General features: G+C 55.5%; 2 protein-coding genes across 6 annotated transcripts; both read right to left on the bottom strand.

Moving 5' to 3' along the window:
* Positions 1–412: 412 nt before the first annotated feature.
* Positions 413–1,315, bottom strand: FFAR1 (free fatty acid receptor 1). The gene has a single exon (XM_004483306.3). It carries the CDS (start codon positions 1,313–1,315, stop codon positions 413–415), a length of 903 nt encoding a protein of 300 aa, XP_004483363.3.
* Positions 1,316–4,729: 3,414 nt separating this feature from the next.
* On the bottom strand, positions 4,730–16,626 carry CD22 (CD22 molecule). 5 transcript variants are annotated; one of them, XM_058279238.1, is made up of 15 exons: positions 16,582–16,624; positions 16,160–16,219; positions 14,520–14,575; positions 13,915–14,295; positions 12,750–13,043; positions 11,481–11,744; positions 11,123–11,386; positions 9,942–10,199; positions 9,477–9,740; positions 9,134–9,397; positions 7,801–7,924; positions 7,597–7,672; positions 7,302–7,426; positions 6,820–6,895; positions 4,730–6,536 (listed from the first exon to the last, which is right to left on the bottom strand). In XM_058279238.1, the coding sequence occupies exons 3-15, from the start codon at positions 14,551–14,553 to the stop codon at positions 6,405–6,407; spliced, it is 2,556 nt and encodes an 851-aa protein (XP_058135221.1). In that variant the 5' UTR covers positions 14,554–14,575; positions 16,160–16,219; positions 16,582–16,624; the 3' UTR covers positions 4,730–6,404. The 5 variants fall into 5 exon arrangements, with proteins under 5 accessions (XP_058135221.1, XP_058135220.1, XP_058135222.1 ...); XM_058279237.1 differs by lacking the exon at positions 16,160–16,219 and having other exon boundaries at positions 16,582–16,626; XM_058279239.1 differs by lacking the exon at positions 16,160–16,219 and having other exon boundaries at positions 7,801–7,897; positions 16,582–16,626.
* Between the last annotated feature and the right edge of the window lie 2,596 nt (positions 16,627–19,222).

Raw genomic sequence — 19,222 nt, 5'->3', positions numbered from 1 at the left:
TGTAGCTTTTCCTACCACCTTCCTCTTCCCAGCTCTAATGCTGCCCCCTTGTGAGTCTGAAGTGGCACAACAGTGTTGCCCTCTTGCCTCTTGCCTCCTCCCTCATTCAGAAATTCAAATGTTCTTTCCTTGGAAATCGCTTTGGAGTAACACCTTCCAAAGTGTATCATCAGAGTGGCCGTTCCTCTAGATCAGAATCAAGCTCTCCCTCCTCCCTCTCCACTAAAGAGAGCTTCTGCCCCTGGCACCCTGGCAGACAGCACGCTTACCTACCTCCTGCCACCCAGCAGCTGGCCTCGGTGCTTCTCTCCTGCCTGGAATGCTGGCCTCGGGGGCGGCTCCTGGAGGCCTCCAAGCAGGGCTGCCCTGCAGCTCCTCCTCCACTCCAGGCCCCTTCCCCCAGCAGCGGCTCCTACTTCTGGGTTGTCCCCCCGGGGGTCCGGTCCGCACCTGCTCTCCCCCGGCCGGCCCCCTCTCCCAAGTAGCCGGTCACCAGGGGGTTGAGGACCACGCTCCAGGCGCCTGTGATGAGCCCCAGCTTCCGCCAGCGGCCTCCCGTGGCGGGGTGCAGGAAGCCGGCCACGTTGGAGGCGTTGTAGGGCCCTAAGCAGAGCAGCAGCGTGAGCAGGGCCCCGCCGGCCACCCAGGCGGCCCTCAGCTTCCGTCTGTGGCTCAGACCTGAGTGGGCCAGCGCCCGGAGGCAGCCCACGTAGCAGAAGGCGGTGATGGCCAAGGGCAGAAAGAAGAACAGGAGGGAGAGGCTGAGGCGAGCGGGGCCGGCCGCCGCGGGGTCCCAGGCCTCCAGGCAGACCCGAGAGCCGTTGAGCACGGTGTGGATGCCCAGGGCGCTGGTGGAGTTGTCTGTCCAGCCTCCCGGAGCCTCCAACCCGAACACCAGCCCCAGGTGGCAGAGGACCAGGGCCCATATGGCCACGCACACGCCCCAGGAGTAGCGCGGCCTCCGGAGGGCCTGGTAGCCCAAGGGGAAGGCGGCGCCCAGGTAGCGGCCGACGCTCAGGGCCGCCAGGAGGCCGCCGCCCGCGTAGAGCGGCCCGAAGTGGGCCACGGCGAAGGCAGGGCAGAGGGCGGCGGGCAGCGGCCAGGCCCCCGCGGCCAGGGCCTCCACGGCCTTCAGGGGCAGGGACACGGCCAGCAGCAGGTCGGAGCAGCCCAGGTGCAGGGCGTAGACCAGGCTGGGGGTGAGGCGGCGCCGGGCGTGCCCCGCGGCGGCGCGGATGGCCAGCGCGTTGAGCGGGAAGCCCAGCGCGAAGGCGGCCACGTAGAGGGCGAAGGAGAGCTGCGGGGGCAGGACCATGGGGCCGGGCCGCGGCCCCCAGCGCGCGGGGCGCGGGGCGCGGGGCGCGGGGCTCGCCGCCGCGGGGAGGGGGCTCCCGGGGCGGGGAGGGGGCTCGCCGCCGCGGGGAGGGGGCTCCCGGGGCGGGGGCCGGTGTGAGAGCTGCTTGGAGGAGGAGAAGCCGCGGCGGGAGACAGCGAAGGAAACGGAGGCCTGCGTTAGAGGCGCCGTCTTCCAGCCTCCCGGCCTTGGCTCTCTTTCCGCCACATCACCTCCTAAAAGGAGGAGAGCAGCCACCCGGCAACAACACAAGGAGACAGGACAGAGGCCGGCAGGACCCCGGGAGGATGGCGTCTTGATTTCTGAGGCTCTGGGGAGAGAAGGGGCAGAGAGGATTTGGACCTGGGTCAGCCTTGGAGAGTGTGTTTTTCTTTGTCTTAGAAGTGAGACTCCCCTCCCCCCAATTCCCTGGAAAGAGAGTGAGCCCCCCGCCCCAGTGGAGAGCTTGCACAGCAGATGGAGGCAGCTCCCAGCCCAGGGGAAGGGAAGCCGGGGCTCTGGATATGATGGAGGATGTGGTGAGGGGCAGGCAGGGGCGTCCCCAGGGGAGAGTCCAAGGGGAGGCCAGGTCCCAGTGACACAGCCTTAGCAGACTTTGGGGGCCCCCTGGGCTAGGAGAATTGGGGGGTTGGGGAATAATCATTGGGGGAGAGAGGAGCCACAGAAAGAGGGACTCACCTCTTTGATGCTGCCAGATGGCTCTGAGGCGCAGGAGTCCCCCTTGCTGGGCTGGGGAGGACGCCCCGGCTGGGCAGTGAGCCGGAAGGGAGAGGGAAGGGTGGGGTGGCAGTGCCATTAGCCTGAGCCTCTAGCAGCCTGGGTGAGCAGCTAATGGGGCATCTCAGGCAGCAGCCGGGGCCAGGCCGAAGGAGGTGAGGGGCCCAGCAGATCCGAGCACCAAAGCGGGGTGGGGTAGGAATCTGGCTTTCCTCGGGTAGCCTGGGCGGTGTGCAGCCAGTATTTAGAAGGAGCAGGATCCGTGGAGGACGACCAGAACACAGCTCCCTGGCCCGCCCAGCCACCCAGGGGGCCCCTTCACACCTACGCCTGGACGGCAGGCCCCATGCCTTGTGGGCTCGCGCCCAGATACCAAGAAGACTCCAGTCACTAAGTCACCTAAGCCAGTTCAGTCGGGAATACGTGGGATGATGAAAACGTCGCTGCAAGACTCAGCTGCTCCCAGCCCCCAGCGTGAGCAGCCTGCAGAGGCCCTGTGAGGACGGGCTCCTGTCCTCTCCCGCCTTGCGCTTCTCCTCTCCCTCCCCCCTCGCCAGCAGTGCTTTCTGGCTAATTCAGTGTGTTGGCAAGAGGGATATGGAGGAAAAGCGAGGCACAAGCAGTCTCACCTGTCCACGCTAGAGCAGCATGCTGTGTCTCCACTTGGCCTCTCTGGGCCACCTGATGAGGAAGTCGGCGCCTTCCTGGGACACTTGTGCGGGGGTACTGGCCGGCACTCACTCGGGCATGGGGAGAGGTCTCAAAGCCCCTCTCATCAGGCTTTGGATGGGGAATGTCCCTCATCCCTCCCTGAGGGGCACCTGACGGTGGTAGGCAGTGGGATTTCCAGCACCTCAACAACTCCCTCTGAAGAAGTTCTGTCATTTCCTACCCTAATCCACCCTTTGATAGCTCAAGTTACTGAACTGGTCTACGTAAGTGGTCCAGCACCTCACGCTGAATGCAGAACTCACCAGCTACTGCTTAGTGTATTCATTTGAGAAACACTGAGAAACTGACAGAACTGAGGAAAAACTGAAAAGGAGTGCCATTTGCATGCTGCAACACAGAGAAGCCGGGCGGGCGCCCAGGCGGCGGCGTGTCTTTTTTTCTTTTTTTTGAAGATTTATTTATTTATTTATTTATTTCCTCTGCCCCCCACCCCGGTTGTCTGTTCTCTGTGTCCATTGGCTGCGTGTTCTTCTTTGTCTGCTTCTGTTGTTGTCAGCGGCATGGGAATCTGTGTTTCTTTCTGTTGCGTCATCTTGTTGTGTCAGCTCTCCGTGTGTGCGGCACCATTCCTGGGCAGGCTGCACTTTCTTTCACGCTGGGCGGCTCTCCTTAGGGGGATCACCCCTGCGTGGCAGGGCACTCCTTGCGCGCATCAGCACTGCACATGGGCCAGCTCCACATGGGTCAAGGAGGCCCAGGGTTTGAACCGCGGACCTCCCATGTGGTAGACGGACACCCTAACCACTGGGCCAAGTCTGCCTCCCTGGTGTCGTGTCTTAGCGTCTCTGCTTGGCTCCTTCCACCTGGCAGCTCAGGTCTCTGCCCAGTGTCACCTCCCCAGGGAGCCTTCCCTGAACCCTCCTCTGCTCCCAGCTGGCCTCTCTGCATCATCTTGCATTGTGTTTATTCACAGCACCTGTAACTCAGCGTCCTCCTATTTGCTATTTCCGCTGCTAGAGAGCAAATTTTCCAGTCTTCTTTGCCCCCCGCGAAGGTGCTCAGGAGGCATTGCTGAATAGATGCCAGTTGTCTGGGCTGTGGGAGATCTGGGGCTGGGCTTCCTGGTCTGGAGTCCCTGGCCTCAGAGCTTCCCAGCCACCTGCTCTGCACACTTCAGCGGTGTCTGTTGACAGGCACATCTCATGGTCAATTGGTCGTGAAGGAGGTTTATGTCAGCAGCTGGGCTCAGGGACAGAAGGGAAGGCACCCGCCATTGCCAGGGAGCCTGTCCCAGGCCTCGTCCATTCCCTCGAGTGGACCCTGCCCTAAGCCTTTGGGGATCCTAGAATGAGATCCCTGAGAGTGGGGCTGTCTTACCTTGTTTGTACCTCCAGCACCTTGCTGCACCTGGCTCAGTGCTGGATGCATTGACAGGGGCTCAGTAAATGTTTGCTGAATGAATGAATGAACGAATGACACTGGACCTCATTTCAGGTGTGGAAACCCCCAAATCCTTCCCCCTTTCTTTTAAACAGTTGTCTGAGTCTCCCCTTCCTCCAAAAATATTTTGTCATAGAAAACTTACTGGGAAAAGTGGACATGGTGGACGATGGGTATGGGGAAAGGCAGGAAGAGATGAGAGGTGGAGGCGTCTTTGGGACATTGAGCTGCCCTGGATGGTGCTTCAGAGGTAATCACCGGACATTGTAAATCCTCACAGGGCCCACTGGATGGAATGGAGGAGAGTATGGGCCATGATGTGGACCATTGGCTATGAGGTGCAGAGGTGCCCAAAGATGTACTTACCAAATCCAATGGATGTGTCATGATGATGGGAACGAGTGTTGTTGGTGGGGGGAGAAGGGGGGTGGGGGGGTGGGGTTGAATGGGACCTCACATATATATTTTTAATATAATATTATTACAAAGTCAATAAAAAAGAAAAAAGAAAACTTACTGGTTCCCACAAGAAATCAAACTGGGACAATTTTTAGGGGTTCTTAATGAGGGGATTGTGAGCTTGAATTGAATTTCAAAAAAAAAACATTATTCTTGTGGGGATGTGTTGGTGCGGGTGGGATATATTTATTAAATAATACACAGTATAGTGTGGACTTAGTAAGGAGTCTGTGGTTTTCACCTGACTGGCAAAGGGGTCCATGAACGAAAAAAGTTTAAGAACCCCTGATTTAGACTGATGGGGAAGCCAGTGCTTCACTCTGCCAAAAGTCCAGGAATGACCAAAATGTCATCTTCTCTTAGAAAGCATTCTGACACTGAGCAGAGGTAGGAAAGGAGGGAAGAAAAGGAAGGTGGCACTTCTGCAGCACCGACTATGTGCCAGGGATTATCATCTTGCTCATTTATTAATCACTTGTTCCCTGTCCTCCAAGGAGAAGGGATCGCAGTCCATTTGCAGAAGCAGGAGAATGAATGAGAGAGGTCAACCAGAAAAGTGGAGGGAAAGCTGGAAGGACTTACCAGAAAGTCTGAATTCATGAGCATAGTAGAGCACTGGGGGCATGATGGTGAAAGACAGAAAAGCTGTGAGGTTTCTCAAGACCGTTGACCTTCAGCAGATTCTTAAGCAGCTGCAGGTTGTGAAAGAAATTGGTGTGGGGACTTTTGAGAATCGCTGTGAGTAATGAATCGGCTTCCCCTTTTACATCCTTCAAAGGCTGCAAATACAAGGTGGGAACAGTTTTCTTTCTTAGGGACTTTTGGCTGCTGTGCTAGGTTTCTTCTAAAGTGACCCCAGCATCTGAGGTTACACCTCACTTTCTGCTGAGCCATCTGCAAGACGGAAGAAACCAAGGCTCAGGGAGGTTGGGTGAACTTTGCCCAAGGTCGCTCTGCTAGTCAGATAGAAGAGTCTCCATTTAAATCCACGCTTGCATGGTCACAAGGCCAGTGCACTCTCCCGTCTGCTGATTTGATCAAGACATTTTCCGTGATTCCCTTCCCTTCTCCCCAGGCCCCACGATACCTCCACCGTCTCCCCATCCTCAGACACCCTGCCCTCCACGGGCTGGCCATTGTTCCCGGGTTCTCTGGAGTTGTATCTGAGCCATTTTATTGGGCAGCTCTGCGTTCATTACACGTTCGTCCATACCATGTGTCTGTCTCAGATGGCGAGACCCCTGAGGGTGGGGACTTGCCAGCATCCTGTCCACGGAATGCCTAGCTTATGAGGAGACGTCTCTAGAGGAGACCCCAGCAGGAACAGTGACTCTTTCTAGCTCACTTCTGCCCCCCTTCCCCTAGGCTTTACCCCAGAGGCCAAGATTGAGTGGTGAGTCAGAGCATGGCTGGGGGGTAAGGAGTAAGGAAAGGGGGAAAGAACCCGGGGGCCAGGCTGGGGGAGCAGATGGTGGCGGTGGCTGGGGAGGGGGCAGAGGGAGTTGCAGAGCGCAGGGAAGGTGTTCTGATGAGTTTCTGGGTGGGAAGGAGAGAGGAAGTGGCCAGCGCCAGGTCCCTCGGAGGGTCGGGGTTACAAGCTGAGGGGAAGTCTGGCTCCTGCACTCGCACGCACAAGGCTCTCTGCACCTACTGGGGCGGCAGTGGAGTCACCGAGCGGCTGTGCCGCCGGGGCTCCAGCAGCCTCAGGACCTCCCTGGCCCCGGCAGCCCCCGGGCACCCCCTGCGTGGCAGGTTCTGCCCCTCAGTGCTTGAGGGTCACATATTCCACTTCCTCTTGGGTCAGAGGCCGCTTGCCAGCACCAAACTGAACCAGTTCCGAGTAATGTATCCCGTCTTCTTCCGGAAGATCTGGAGCCACGTTCTCGTAGTCGCCCTGAGGAAGCCACAGTGTTGTCAGCTTGGCCTCGGGGTGCCCAGCCTCCTGCCATCTTCTTTCCCTGTCCATTCCCTCCTCGATGCCAGTCGCGGGGGGGCTTGCAGGAGCCAGCGTGGAGGCGTTCTCTCCACTGGAAGCTGGCTGTGGGGACCTGCGCCGGCCCGGGCCTGAGAGCCTCCCCGCGCCCGGCCCCTGCCGCCTGGGAAGCCCACCCCAGTCCTTCCCACCGAGGACCGAAGCTGAGGCCAGGCCCACCCCCTCCCTAGCCCTGCCCTCTTACCACTCGACGCTTCTGCAACACAGAATAGGTGACCATGTCGTCCCTATTTGGGAAGCTGGCTGAGGTCCCTGCACCCCTGAGAGGGAGGGCAGATAGATGAGCACAAAGGAAGCCTTTTGCTGAGAACTCTCCTCCCTCTCCCACCTCCCCTAATCTTCCCAGCAGCGCCAATCAGCTTGGACCCCTTATCTGAAAATCATTTGCTTTATCCCAAATGCCCAGTGGTCACGGTAGGAGCTAATAAATATGTGCTGAATGAGTGGCGGTATCGTGGCCTTGGTGATAAAGCCAACTGTAGGCAGGCGCCTGGCACCGTTTGGGAGACAATTACTTTCCCCTGGTTTTAATGCGGATGGGAGGAGGTGACGGTGATGGTGGCGTGGCAGTGCCTGGCACGGCCTGGCGCAAGGAGAGAGGCAGACGTGAGCTTGTTCTCCCGTATCCCTCGAGGTGCAGGTGTCACCTTCCCGTGCCCTCCGTACCCAGTTCCTGCTGTGTCTGGGCTGCCGACGGGGAGATTCAAGGCAGCATAGCTAATGCCTTCTTCCATTCCTGGATTGTAGCACCCCAAGGCGTGTGGGCCTTCAGAGAGCGGCGTCCTCCTAACCTGGGAGAGACACAAGCTTTCAGCAACCCCCTCCTACCCCCGACTCCCTTCCCTTGGCCTCTGACACCCCAAATCACCCCACACTCCTTTTTCTGATCTCCTTTCTTCGCCTGGTTTCTTTGCTTGATTCCACGGATTCTACCCTGCTTTTCTCCTTTCTCCCATCCTACCTTTTTATTCCTCACAAAGAAGCTCTGCCCACTGGAGTTTTCCTGAAGCCCCTGCTGGTCCCGAATCCTCTTCCAGCTACAGAGATGGACACTCAGAGAGGGTCACGGGAATGGGAGCCAAGCCTGCATGCTCAGCGGGCTGGGGCTTCAGGAATCGGGACCACGCCACGGGAGAGGCAAGCAGGGGGCAGCGGGAGGCCTCACCTCCGGCGCAGCTTGATCCCCCAGATGGCCAGGATGAGGACGGCCAGGCAGATCCCGACTCCCACAGCTGCACGCCGGCCGATGGTCTCGGGGCTGTCTGGGAGAGGAGGCCCTCGGCTGACGGCTGATGACAGATGACGAGCCAGCGCTGCCCCGTGGTGCGTGCCCGGAAGGCCACCGCGGCTTCACGCTGCAGGCAGCCGCTGTCCTTCCCTGCACGCCTCCTCCTCCCGCATGGGCTCGCATATTTGTGTAAAGAGGGAGAAGCCAGCCCTGCCCCTGGAGCTCACGGGGCTCCTGCTTTATGACTGACACGGGCGCCCACAGAGGCGAGTAGCCTCATAAATGGGTCCATCCTCATCAGCCGGCAGGTGGGTAATACTACAAGAACATCAGGTGCACCTGCAGGCCACCATAGGAATGGGTCCTGCGGCCAGCCTCGCCGTTATGCCCAGACTACAGACAGCCTTGAAGAGGGCACTGGGGACAGGAATTAGGTGACATTCATACAGCGGAAAACAGCGCAGCCCCTAGCAAGAGGCAGGACTCCAGGGTGTCTGAAAAGTCTGGAGACAACAGTTGTGTTAGTGACATTTCCATGTAACATGCTCAGGGTGTTTTCCTGTAGCCTTCAGTTTTGCAGGCAATGATGCTTTCACTCTAAAGCTGTGGCTCCCAAAGTACAATAAATAAACTAAAGAATTCATGTTTCCAGACTCTTTAGATACTCTGTGTACTGATACGGAACGGTAGTGTGACATGTACAAAGACAAGTCCAGGACCAAGTGTGAGCTGTCCTAGCATCTGTGTGACAACGAAGGGTGTGCGGACATAAATCTGTATCTGTCTGTGGTGAGGGTATAGAGCAGCCCTGTAAGGAGACACGACAAGCTGCTAACAGTGCACGCATCTTGGGGAGAGCAGCTAGAGTTCTCAGAGATCAAGAGTGAGGGCTGTCTGCCTTCCCACTCTTAATGCTTTTGTGCTGTTTTGTTTTGTTTTGTTTTTTGCCATGTCCTTGTATTGTCTTTTAAAAAAAACAACAGTAAAATCTCAAAAGATAAAAACAAGTGGCATATCAAGGGTGAGACAGAGAGAAAGATGGAGGCAGAGAGACCCTCCCAGAGAGAGAGAGAGAGACAGAGGCCGTAGGGGCTCTGGATGTCTGCAGCATGGGAGCGGCCTCTAGGGGGCTGGGAACAGCCTGCAGGGGGCTGAGCCAGGACAGACTAGCAGGAGGGAGGGAAGGAGCCAGGGAGACCCCTGGGGACAGGTGAGCAGGGTGGGGTGGGGAGAGGGTGGGAGGGCCCAGGGCAGAAGTGGGGGGCCTTACAGTAGACGATGAGGGTGCTGGGGGCTGACTTGGTTTTCCCCAGCCGGTTGGTGGCCTGGCACGAATAGGCGCCTGAGTGCTGGACCTGCACAGGCTCCAGTCTCAGCGTCTGACCCGCGTTGTAGAGGTGTTGGTCATTCCAGTCAAACCAGGCATACTGGGAGGCGGGAGGGTTGGCTTCGCTCTCACACGTCAGGGTCGCGCTCTCGCCCTCCATGACGCTGGCTTGCGGGGCAATGGCCACTTGCACCCTCCTCGGCTTGTCTGGAAGGGGACACGAATCAGGCTCCAGGCCAGCGGCCTTGGCCCCTCTCTGCTCTCAGCCGCCAGTCCCGCCACTCACACAGCACCAGGAGCGCCCGGGCCTCAGACGCCATCTGCCCAACGGAGTTGTTGACCAAGCAGCTATAGTCTCCGGCATCTTCTGGGGAGATGGAGTCAAAGCTCAGTTCTTGCCCTTCCTTCACAGGGACCCCGTTTTTCTTCCAGGAGAAGTGGACGTCTTTCGGGCGGCTGCTTGAGAAGTCACATTGGAGGCGGACGCGGTCCCCAGACCGAACCTCAAGACGGGGACTGGGCGGCAGGACCCTGACACCTTTGGGGGCATCTGTGGAGCGAGGGCCTCGGGCTGACCTCTCGGCTCCCTCTCGCTCTTCCTGCCCCCAGCACGCCCGCCCCTCGGCCTGAGGCCTGGCTCTCATCCCTCTAGATGAGAAGACCCTGGTCTAGGCCCCAGCCTCCTTGCCCTTCGACCCTCGTATCCCAATGGGGCGACCTCCTCCCAGATGCCCCTGCCCGGGCCACTCACACTGGACTTCCAAGTTGACAGGCTGAGCCCAGACACACTGGTAGTTACAGGCTGCGCAGGCGATTGGCGGGACATTCCAGGCGACTTTGGGAATTACCAGCACCCGAGAGGAGGACCCATCCTGGGAGAGTCGAGGGCTCCAGTCATATCTGGTAACTGCAGGGTTACTGGAATTGTATCTACAGGACAGAGTCACCTTGTCTCCTTCTTGGATCGCAGTGGGGTTTTGAATCACCGTGGTCACCCCCTTGGGGGAATCTAGGAGAAAACCAGAGAGGTAGGTGAGGAAAAGCCAGCTGTCCGTAGTATCTTTTCCTTCCTGCTTCCTCTCTCCCTTCACCCGTCCCTTGCTCGCACACGGTTCCTCAATCAGTCAGAGGAAAGCTAGTGCTTGCCGCTCTGATCTGTGGGGGGCAGAGCCCCTCTCCTGGCCTTGGGGCCTGGCTGTGGTTTGAGGCAGAGTGGCACGGCAGTTAAGGGCACGGTCCAGGTGCCGGATTGCCAGACCCCACCACATAGAACTGCAGGACTGTAGCCTGCAGGCCTCAGTTTACTGATCTGCCAGCAGGACCTAATCAGAGTACCTAACCTCATGGCGTTGCTTGTTGCAAGGATGAAATGAGATGACACCCTTAGAGCAGAGGGAAGCACGTCACAAGCAATAAGCATTAGCTGCTGCTGTGATGGGCTCCCCTGGTGCCCAGATGCCCAAGACTGGGCATCCCCATTGGCTCACGTGGCTCAGACAATGACATCTCAGAAGCCAAGGATCAAACCTATGGATTCTCTTTGTCCTGGGCCCAACCCAGTGCCACGGTGTACTGTGTTAAAGAAGGTCTGACAATGGAGTGGTCAGGAAATGTGTCGGCCAGTTCTCCCTGAAAACTCCCTTCTGGGACTCAGCCACTGCTTGGTGACATTAGCCTTCTGTGCCCCTCATTTTGGCATTCATTCATTCAGCAAACATCTACCTGGCATGGGCCAGGCCCTGTCTGGGTGCCAGGAATACAACTGTGAGCAAAACTGAAGCACCTGCCCCCAGAAGCTTCTGTGCCGGGAGACCCTGACTTCTTTCTTGCTCTCTGTTCTAGGACACAGGACTCCCCTGCACCCTGTCGACCTGCCTCCTTTACCCACCCCTGCGCTCTCTCCTAGAGCCCAGAAGTTCTGTGACTACTCACATTGTACGTTCAACTCCGCTTCCTGGCCAACCTGTCCAGGACCGAGACTGTTCTCTGCTAAGCAGGAATAGTTCCCAGCGTGCTCGGGGAGGACCTCTGGGATCTGGAATTTCTTTTCTGTCATCCCCAGCACTTCTTTCTGGTTGTGATACCAGGTGTAATTTGTTGGAGGAGGATAGGCTGGGGAAATACAAGTCAGCACCACTGCACTGCCCTCCCTGGCTGGCAAGGTGGGGATCTGAACCCTGGAAGGTTCTGGAGCATCTGGAAGAAGGGATGGGGGTGGGGATGGGGAGGTGAGGAGAGCCTCTCCAGGGCCTTGTGCCCCGCCCCTCCCTGCCTGCCTGAGGACGCTCACACTGCACTTGGAGGACCACTTCTTCCGAATTTCCTGAGCCCAGGGTGTTGCTGCCCTCACAATGGTACTTTCCGCTCTCCTTCTTGCTCACGGTGGACAGAGTTAGGCTGTACTCTGTCTTCCCCAGTGGTTTCCCATCCTTGTGCCAGGATACACTTTGGCACGCTGGGTTGCTGCTGATGATGTGGCACGTGAAGGTCACGTCTTCTCCCTCCATGACAGTGGCTTCTGTGGGGCTGACCTCGATCTTCATCTGCGGAAGGTCTGTGGGGCAGAGGGATAGCAGGGGAGGGGACGGGGGTTCCGCAGAGGAAGGAAGGTGGTGAGAAGCGGCGGTGTTTTGCTGGGACCAAGGTCTACAAGGGTGGGCTGCCAGATGGCCGTCCTGGCTCCTCACTGGTCCCTCTGCTTCTCTTCCCCTACACCAGCAGCCAGCAAAAGCTCCTAAGACCATCCAGGAGACTTGGCCACTCCTCTGCTCAAAACCATTCCATGGATTCCACACCTAGAGAGAAACTGGAGCCCTGACCACGGCCAGCGTGACCTAGCATTCTGCTCCCTCTCAGGCCTCCCCTCTCTCCACGTGGCTGTCGGGGTGCCCTCGCGTCCGCCTGACCTCTGGCTTGGTTGTGGGCACACCACGCAAGTGTCCACCTCTGGGCTTTTGCACTTGCTCTTTCCCGTCCCTGGGATGCCTCTCTCCCCAAATGTCCTGCCTCAGTCCCCACCTTTAGCAGGTCTTAGCTTAGATGTTCATCTTCCTCAGAGAGGTCTCTGTCCATCAGAGCCTCTGGCCTAACACTGGTTTCTTTTTTCTTAATACCCTCATATCACTGCCTGATACTATAGTCCACACTTCATTGTTTATCTATTCATCATCTGTCCCTTCACTGTAATGCCAGCTTCTCATGGGCTAGAGCTTTGTCTGCTTCCTGCTGTGTTCCTGGCAGCCGTACCAGGGCTGGGCACCTAGTAGATGTGCAATAAGTGTTTGTTGAATGAAGGAATGAGGTACAGAATCATGGTGTGAAATGGTACTAAAGCAGGCTTGAGGAGAGCTTGTTACTTTATTCTGTTCGACCAAAGCAGATGCTAAAGTGAAGCTGAAACACCACGGCAGACAACAGGGAGCACAGACCTTGCCTGTGGGTGACCACAGCTTGATTACACTTTCCTTTCATGGTTCCTGCTAGTCTCATGCCCACTGGTGAGCTGGGGAAGAAATGACAAGGCCCTTGTCCTTCCCCTGGGAGTGCCCGGGAGACTTACGCTTCACATCCAGCCGCACCGTCTCCTCAGAGAGCGCCCGCATCTCGCTGGGATCCCAGAGCTGGCAGGTCAGGTTCTTCCCGTGGTGGGTCCACTGGGCATGGAGCGTGAGCCGGCTCTGGGTGGAGACGGTCTTGGCGGACAGGGAGGTCGAGGTGACAGTCGGCCCCTCCAGGGACCACCGCAATTGGATCGGGTACCCGGGGCAGGCGAAATTCAGCGAGCAGGTCAGAGGGACGTCCTGGGACTCTTGGATTTCCACAGGGAGCTGAATGTGCGGTGGAAGAGGAGTTTCTGCAGAAGAGAGGGGACCGTGCTGGAGGCCCGGGGGGCTGCGGGCCCGCTGCCTGCCAGCCTCTCACACCCCGCTTCAGATGATGTCCAGCCCCAAAGAACCCCTCAGCCGTCCCTTCCATCTCTGTCCAGTCCTGCCTTTCTCTGCTTCGAATCACCTTTGCTCAGCTGAAAGACTCTGAAAGGTCTTGCAAATGCTATACCTCCCCAGGAATTGCATTTCACACTTGCTTCATTCTCACTGCCCGACGGCCACTTTGTGCTCAAGATCATTGCCTCCCTAATAGCTCAATGCCTATTTCTTAGCTTTAATGACGAACTTCTGTTTGTTTCATGACCACACTGTTGGAGACACCCAAGCACAGCAGCCCCCCTAGTGGACGGGCCTGTCTGGGGCCAATCTCTGCCATCCCCGGGGCGGGGGCACCCTTCAGACTGCAGGTCCAGAAGCTCAGAAAACACCCACCAAAGAACAAGCTGTGGGATGGAGAGAACAGACGCCCCGGGGCAGGGGCCCAGGACCTGTGTTTGGTGGGTCACATCAATTGCTATGTAGATGTCATTTAGCCCCGTGCAAGGGATAACTAGCATCAGAATGTGTCGCAAACATGAACATATTGGGAGGTTTCACCTTTCCTATGTGGATTTCCAGCTTTTTTGAAAAATCAGGTCTGGCAACCTGGAAGCCCGATCTGTGCACAGCAGAATGGGCAGGAGCCAAGGGGCAGCCCCCGTCGTGTGCCACCCGCGTCACTCGCCAGCACCCCATGCCTGGTCCCTGCAAGCACCTGCTCCAGGGAGTCGAGGTCTTTCCTGCCTCCCTCCTGGTTCCTGCCAGAGGCCGAGGCCTCCTCCTCCTCCAGAGCCTTACCAGAGACACTGATGTTTATTCTCTCCATCCACTTGTCAGCCCCCGACGTCATCCGCAGCCCCAGCCAACCGCTGTCCTTGACGTCCACCGGGTTGATGCTCAGGCTGCAGTTGCGCTGGTAGTCTCCCACATACCGCACCCTTCCCCCGCCCGGATCCTCCTTCCTGCCCTTTCGGTGCTCATAGAGGATGGTCCCCGTGAACTTCTTGGTGGCTTTGTCATACTCGAAATTGTGGTACAGAGTGAGGTTTTCCAACTGTTTTTGGGACGCTGGGATCGCGAAGCTGCAGGGAATCCAGAGGCAAGCCCCATTCCAGGTGTACAGAGTGTCGGGGTGTTGAACTCTCCACGGAGAAGTTGAGTCAGAGAAAGCCAAGTACTCTGGAACCCATCACAACGATCAGAGAGTGTTACTGTGGGCTGGGCAGGGCTTCCAAGGGAATAAAGACTCTCCACTGAGGAGATGCCCAGAGGAGAAGCGTGTCGATAGCCTGCCTCTGCCCACCTCCCCCACGCTGACCTTTCCCTGCCCCAGATCTTTCCTCCTTCTCCAGCTCCCACTGCCACCCCAGAACCCAGGTACCTGCCGAGGCCACAGTTCTTACCAAAGAGCAGGAGGCAGGGGCCAAGGAGACGCATGGTGTCCTGTCTAGGCAGGTGCCTGCACGGAGAAGAGTTAGTCTTTGAGCTGGTTGATCACTGGCTCTTTCCAGGCAGCTTTTCTCACTCACCCTACTGAGCTCCCAGCCCCTTCTCTAGCCCTGGGAGGACCACGTCTGGTTGTGTGGTGGAGATGCAGGATTCTGGATGCCCCCGAGGGCCTTCCTGGATGTGCGGGGCTCTCCCTTCAGCCCGAGAATCCTGCATGGCCAGGCGCTCTCTCCTCCCAGCACCCAATCTTAAGCTCCTTCCCTCCCTCCATCTATTAGTCTATAAACTCCCTGCCCAGCTCTCAGGCTTTCAGTGGGACCAAACCGCTGGGAGCCTTGAGTGTTGGGCTCTGGGTAACTTGGAGCTCCCCTGGGGCTCCAAGTGAAGGGTTTTACACGGGGGGCAGGGGGGGAACACATGCTCCAACCTTGGTTTTAAAGACAAGAGGAAAAAAAACAAAACCAAAAACTCCAAAACCAGCATTGAAGTATGATACCAAGAGGGCATTTAGAGGGGCCTTGAAGGACTTAGGAGAACGTGGCCCAAGGGTCCTACTCAGATGTCCCCAGGGCTGGGCAGGAAACATAAATCGATCAGGTGGGGACTTGAGCTAAGTCTCCGCTTATCTAAACCAGGTACTGTCCTCCAGTTCTGGCCATTTGTTGCCAGTGGGAACATGGGCCCCACACTTCGCTACTTCTACTCTTTAAAAACAAAACACAATATCTGTGCTGGCCAAACCAAACCTGTCTGGGGGCTGGAGGCAGCCCAAGGACCCCAGGTTTGCGGCTCCTCCCATTTCACTCTTCATATACCTGCCTAGACTTTTTAATTAGAGTTAAATTTACATCGAGTTAAATTTAAGTCCCAATTTACATGGCTGTACCTTCTGAGCTGGCCCCCTGGGAGCCAGCAGGATGTGCTAACAGAGTGTGTCTCCTGCCCCAGCACAGGCCTGTGCCCTCCCACCTGCACCACCAACATTTCCCACGCTTCGCTATCTGCCCCCCTCGCTCCTCCCCACTCTGGCTGTTGATATCCTCTGTCTTCTTGGCTCACACCAAGGCCTGTTGGATCCAGACCTGGCGTGGGGGATGCTGAGCTGCTTGCTGAAAGCAGGAAGAGGGTTCAGTCCCCAGACGTAGGCGTTGGGCTGGCACGAACTAGGGGCCAGATACTCAGGCAGAGGTGACACCAACGATTCGGGTGCTAACAGTGTTAACCCCCCCAAAAAACCTCCGAAGTCGCATCCATTTGAGAAAAAACAGGGCTACAAAAGTTAATCAGGATTCTTTACTCTAGGACTTTTCAAAGCCTTTGATAAGTTGTGTATGTGTTGTGAGTCTCCACGCTTCCTCGCCCTGCGATCTAGTTTACATTTTCCACAGAGAGCACGGGCAGGGTCTGTCTCTGAGGAACGCCCCTCAGGGTCCTCTTGGGGTTTCCACAGAGGCTGTGCCAAGGACTAGATTCATTCACTGTGGCAAAGACCAACCAGGGAGCGGAGCCTTTGGGCCCCCCACGAGCCCCCACCTGCCACCTCTTCCTCAGGGCCTGCCGCGAGGACCCCAGGATGGGTGAGTTGCATGCTTACCCCAAGGAGCTCCCAGGCAGATTCTGGAGTGTAAGAAGTGGAACCTCAGGGCTGGGAAGGCTGGGGAGGCAGGGGGAGGCATGGAGATTGGGACAATAGTCATCAATACGAAGGCTCAGGGCAGGGCCACCCAGTCCAGACGTGGCCTGCTCGACACAGACCTGTTCAGAATCTTGCAGAATGTTAGAACCAGCCACCCTGATGCCACAGTTTCTTACTGGAATCCAGGGACCCTGTCCTACTCTCTGAAGACTTACCAAGTCTGGCAAGGGGGATGCCCATGGTCTAACCTGTTGTAACACAGGCAAGAGGGAACGGAGATCCCTGCTGGGTTCCCAGCCCTGAGAATGTGCCCAGCACACAGTGTGAAAGTGGCTTCACACTTGCTTGTTGGATGCAAAAGAGAATAAAATTGTCTTTACCTGTTTCCTCACGTCCTCCTTCTTCAGGGACCCTTACAGCATCTGAGAGTGAAAGGGGAAGCACAGTATAGTCTCCAGTCCCTGATGTTTGCTCTCCTTGGCCACACCCCCTGCCCTCTCTGTGGCTTCAAGCGTGAGCAAGAGGCATGGTCTTTTGGAGAGTGAGGAAAAGAGATCATGGAGGAGATGAGAACTTGGAGTCAGCTTAGAAGGCATACTTGAATAGCTATGGTCAGTTCTTAGTTTCAGTGTATGGATTTTCCACAACAGATGTGTTTCAGAGCTGGTTCCCCTTCTGCCAACTCTCAGGAAATGCTCTTTTATTAATGACTCAAGATTAGAACTGTCAGCCTGCTGAAGAATGTCAACCTGAAAGTACTTGCAGTTTAGTGACGCCTTCCAGGTTCTTTCCCTCCATGGACATGAATGATAGAGAATCTGACCACTTACACTGAGGCTGCAGCAGCCCCCAAGGGCAGAGGGAAGGACACAGAGCTGTCAGGAAAGAATAAAGATATTTTGTACAAAGTGTTAAGGAAAGGAAAAGTCTTGACACTGAAACCTCACCACTTGTATCAGGCTTCTGATCAGTGAATGTCTTTGTGCAGGAAACAGAGAGCACAAGGCCATACAAATCCTACTGATGATGAACGAGACTTCTAAGAAATCTCCACTCTTCTAAAACCACAATCTACTGGCTGCCAGCCATTGGGAAGGAAATGGAAGGAATGAAGAACACCTCCTTCACAAAGCAGTGAGCTCGTTCTGAGAAGATGGAGTAGACTTACTTTTCCCTTCCTTCTGCTAAGTACAACCGCAAAACCCTGGGCATTATATATAAAACAAGCATAAGAAGATGACTCTGGGGAGCAGATGTGGCTCAAACAATTGAGTCCCTGCTTCCCACATAGGAAGTCCTGGGTTTGGTTCCTGGTGCCTCCTAAAAACAAAAACAAAAACAGAAAAAACACAAACAACAAGCAAAACAAATGAAAAAACCAATTCAGAGTTGGGGAGCCAATGTGCCTCTGTGGTTGAGCACCAGCTTCCTACATATGAGGTCCCGGGTTCAATCCCCAGCCCCAGTACCTAAAAAATAGAAGAAGAAGAAGACTCTGAAAGGTGGAGAGAAGATGGCAATTTAGCTAGGCACCCTGGGACCTGAAGATGATTTTGTAGTGAGTTTCCTGGTTTTCGTTTTGCTCTGTAATCTCAGATAGTGGATAGTAGAGATGCTGGCAACCCAGAAATACTTAGGGCACAGTTAAAAAATGTTCCAGCAGAAACCTGCTCTCTCTAGCCAAAGAATCGGAAAAGGGGCATCCTGCCAAGACAGAAAACTTTCAAGCAAAACCACTCCTACTCCAGCCAAACACTACAGAAAAAAAACACAACCCCACACCTGCCAGCAAAAGCTGAATAGGGAGCCTAAACTTCCACATTTGCCAGACTGTAATGAGGAACCTATCCTTTCAATCCCCCTACACCTGAACACCCCACTTCTGCTGGTGTGGTCCCAGAGAAGGCTGAATGCAGAACTGAGAACTTCCTTTCCACCCTCTCTATGGTGTTAGTGGAGACCACACGGAAAGCCTGTATGTCTATCCCCACCCAGTGGTAAGGAAGCATTCCTCCCCATACTCACTGGGATGCTATCAGAAGAGGCCTGATAGAGAGCTGGGATTCTCACCACCTTTCAGTGGTAAGAAGGCCACCCTTCACAGTGCCAGCGGAAGTCCCATGGGAAGCAGTAATGAAGCATCCCTCCCCTCCCAGCCACTGGATACCAGCAGATGCCTAACAGAGAGCCTTAACTACCACCCCCAGCCAGCAGTAAGAAGGCACACCCCCTGCCAGATAGCAATGGAGGCCAAGTGGAGAATCTGGGCTTCTCCAAGGTGGCGCACCTCCCTTCACTTCACTAGAGCAATGCTAGAGGAGTCCTGCCAAAACTCAAGATTTAATTAAGATACTGAGTCTTATAATATAATTCAAAACCTGCATGTTTCAGTTGAAAATTATTTATCATACTAAGAACCAGGAAGATTTCAAACTGAATGAGGAAAGGTGATATACAGATAACAATGCCAAGATGACACATATATTAGAAATATCTTACTAGGATTTTAAAGCAACCATCTTCAAAATGCTTCAGTGAGCAGTTATGAACATGCCTAAAATAGGTGAAAAAATAGGAAGTCTCAGCAAAGAAATAGAAGAGATAAAGAAAAACCCAAGGAACACATGCAGAGGAGAAGATAACATTAGAAACCATCAATGAGGAGCATTAGACCTGGGAAATACCAGACAAAAACTTTTTTAAAAATGGTCCTAAATATAAATATGCTCAAAGGAAAATACATACAAAGACTTAAAGGAATTCAAGAAAATGATAATGAACACAAAGAAAATATCAATAAAGAGATAGAAATTATGAAAAGGAACCAAACAGAACTGAAGACCACGGTAACAGAAATGTTTCTGCCAGTACTTGCTGGTTGTTCAAAGCTTCTGTGAGAGGATGAGCCCAGAAGCAACTCATTCTGCCATTTGGGGGGGGGGGGACAACAAAAATTTACATAGATTGACTAGAGAGTTTAGACATTAAGTGTTTTTCCTTTATAACATATATTATTTTATT

The sequence above is a fragment of the Dasypus novemcinctus genome, chromosome 18 (assembly GCF_030445035.2).
Source record: "Dasypus novemcinctus isolate mDasNov1 chromosome 18, mDasNov1.1.hap2, whole genome shotgun sequence".
NCBI classification, from domain to species: Eukaryota; Metazoa; Chordata; class Mammalia; order Cingulata; family Dasypodidae; genus Dasypus; species Dasypus novemcinctus.
Note: the sequence above shows the minus strand (reverse complement) of the source record. Positions and strands in the feature narration are given on the sequence as shown.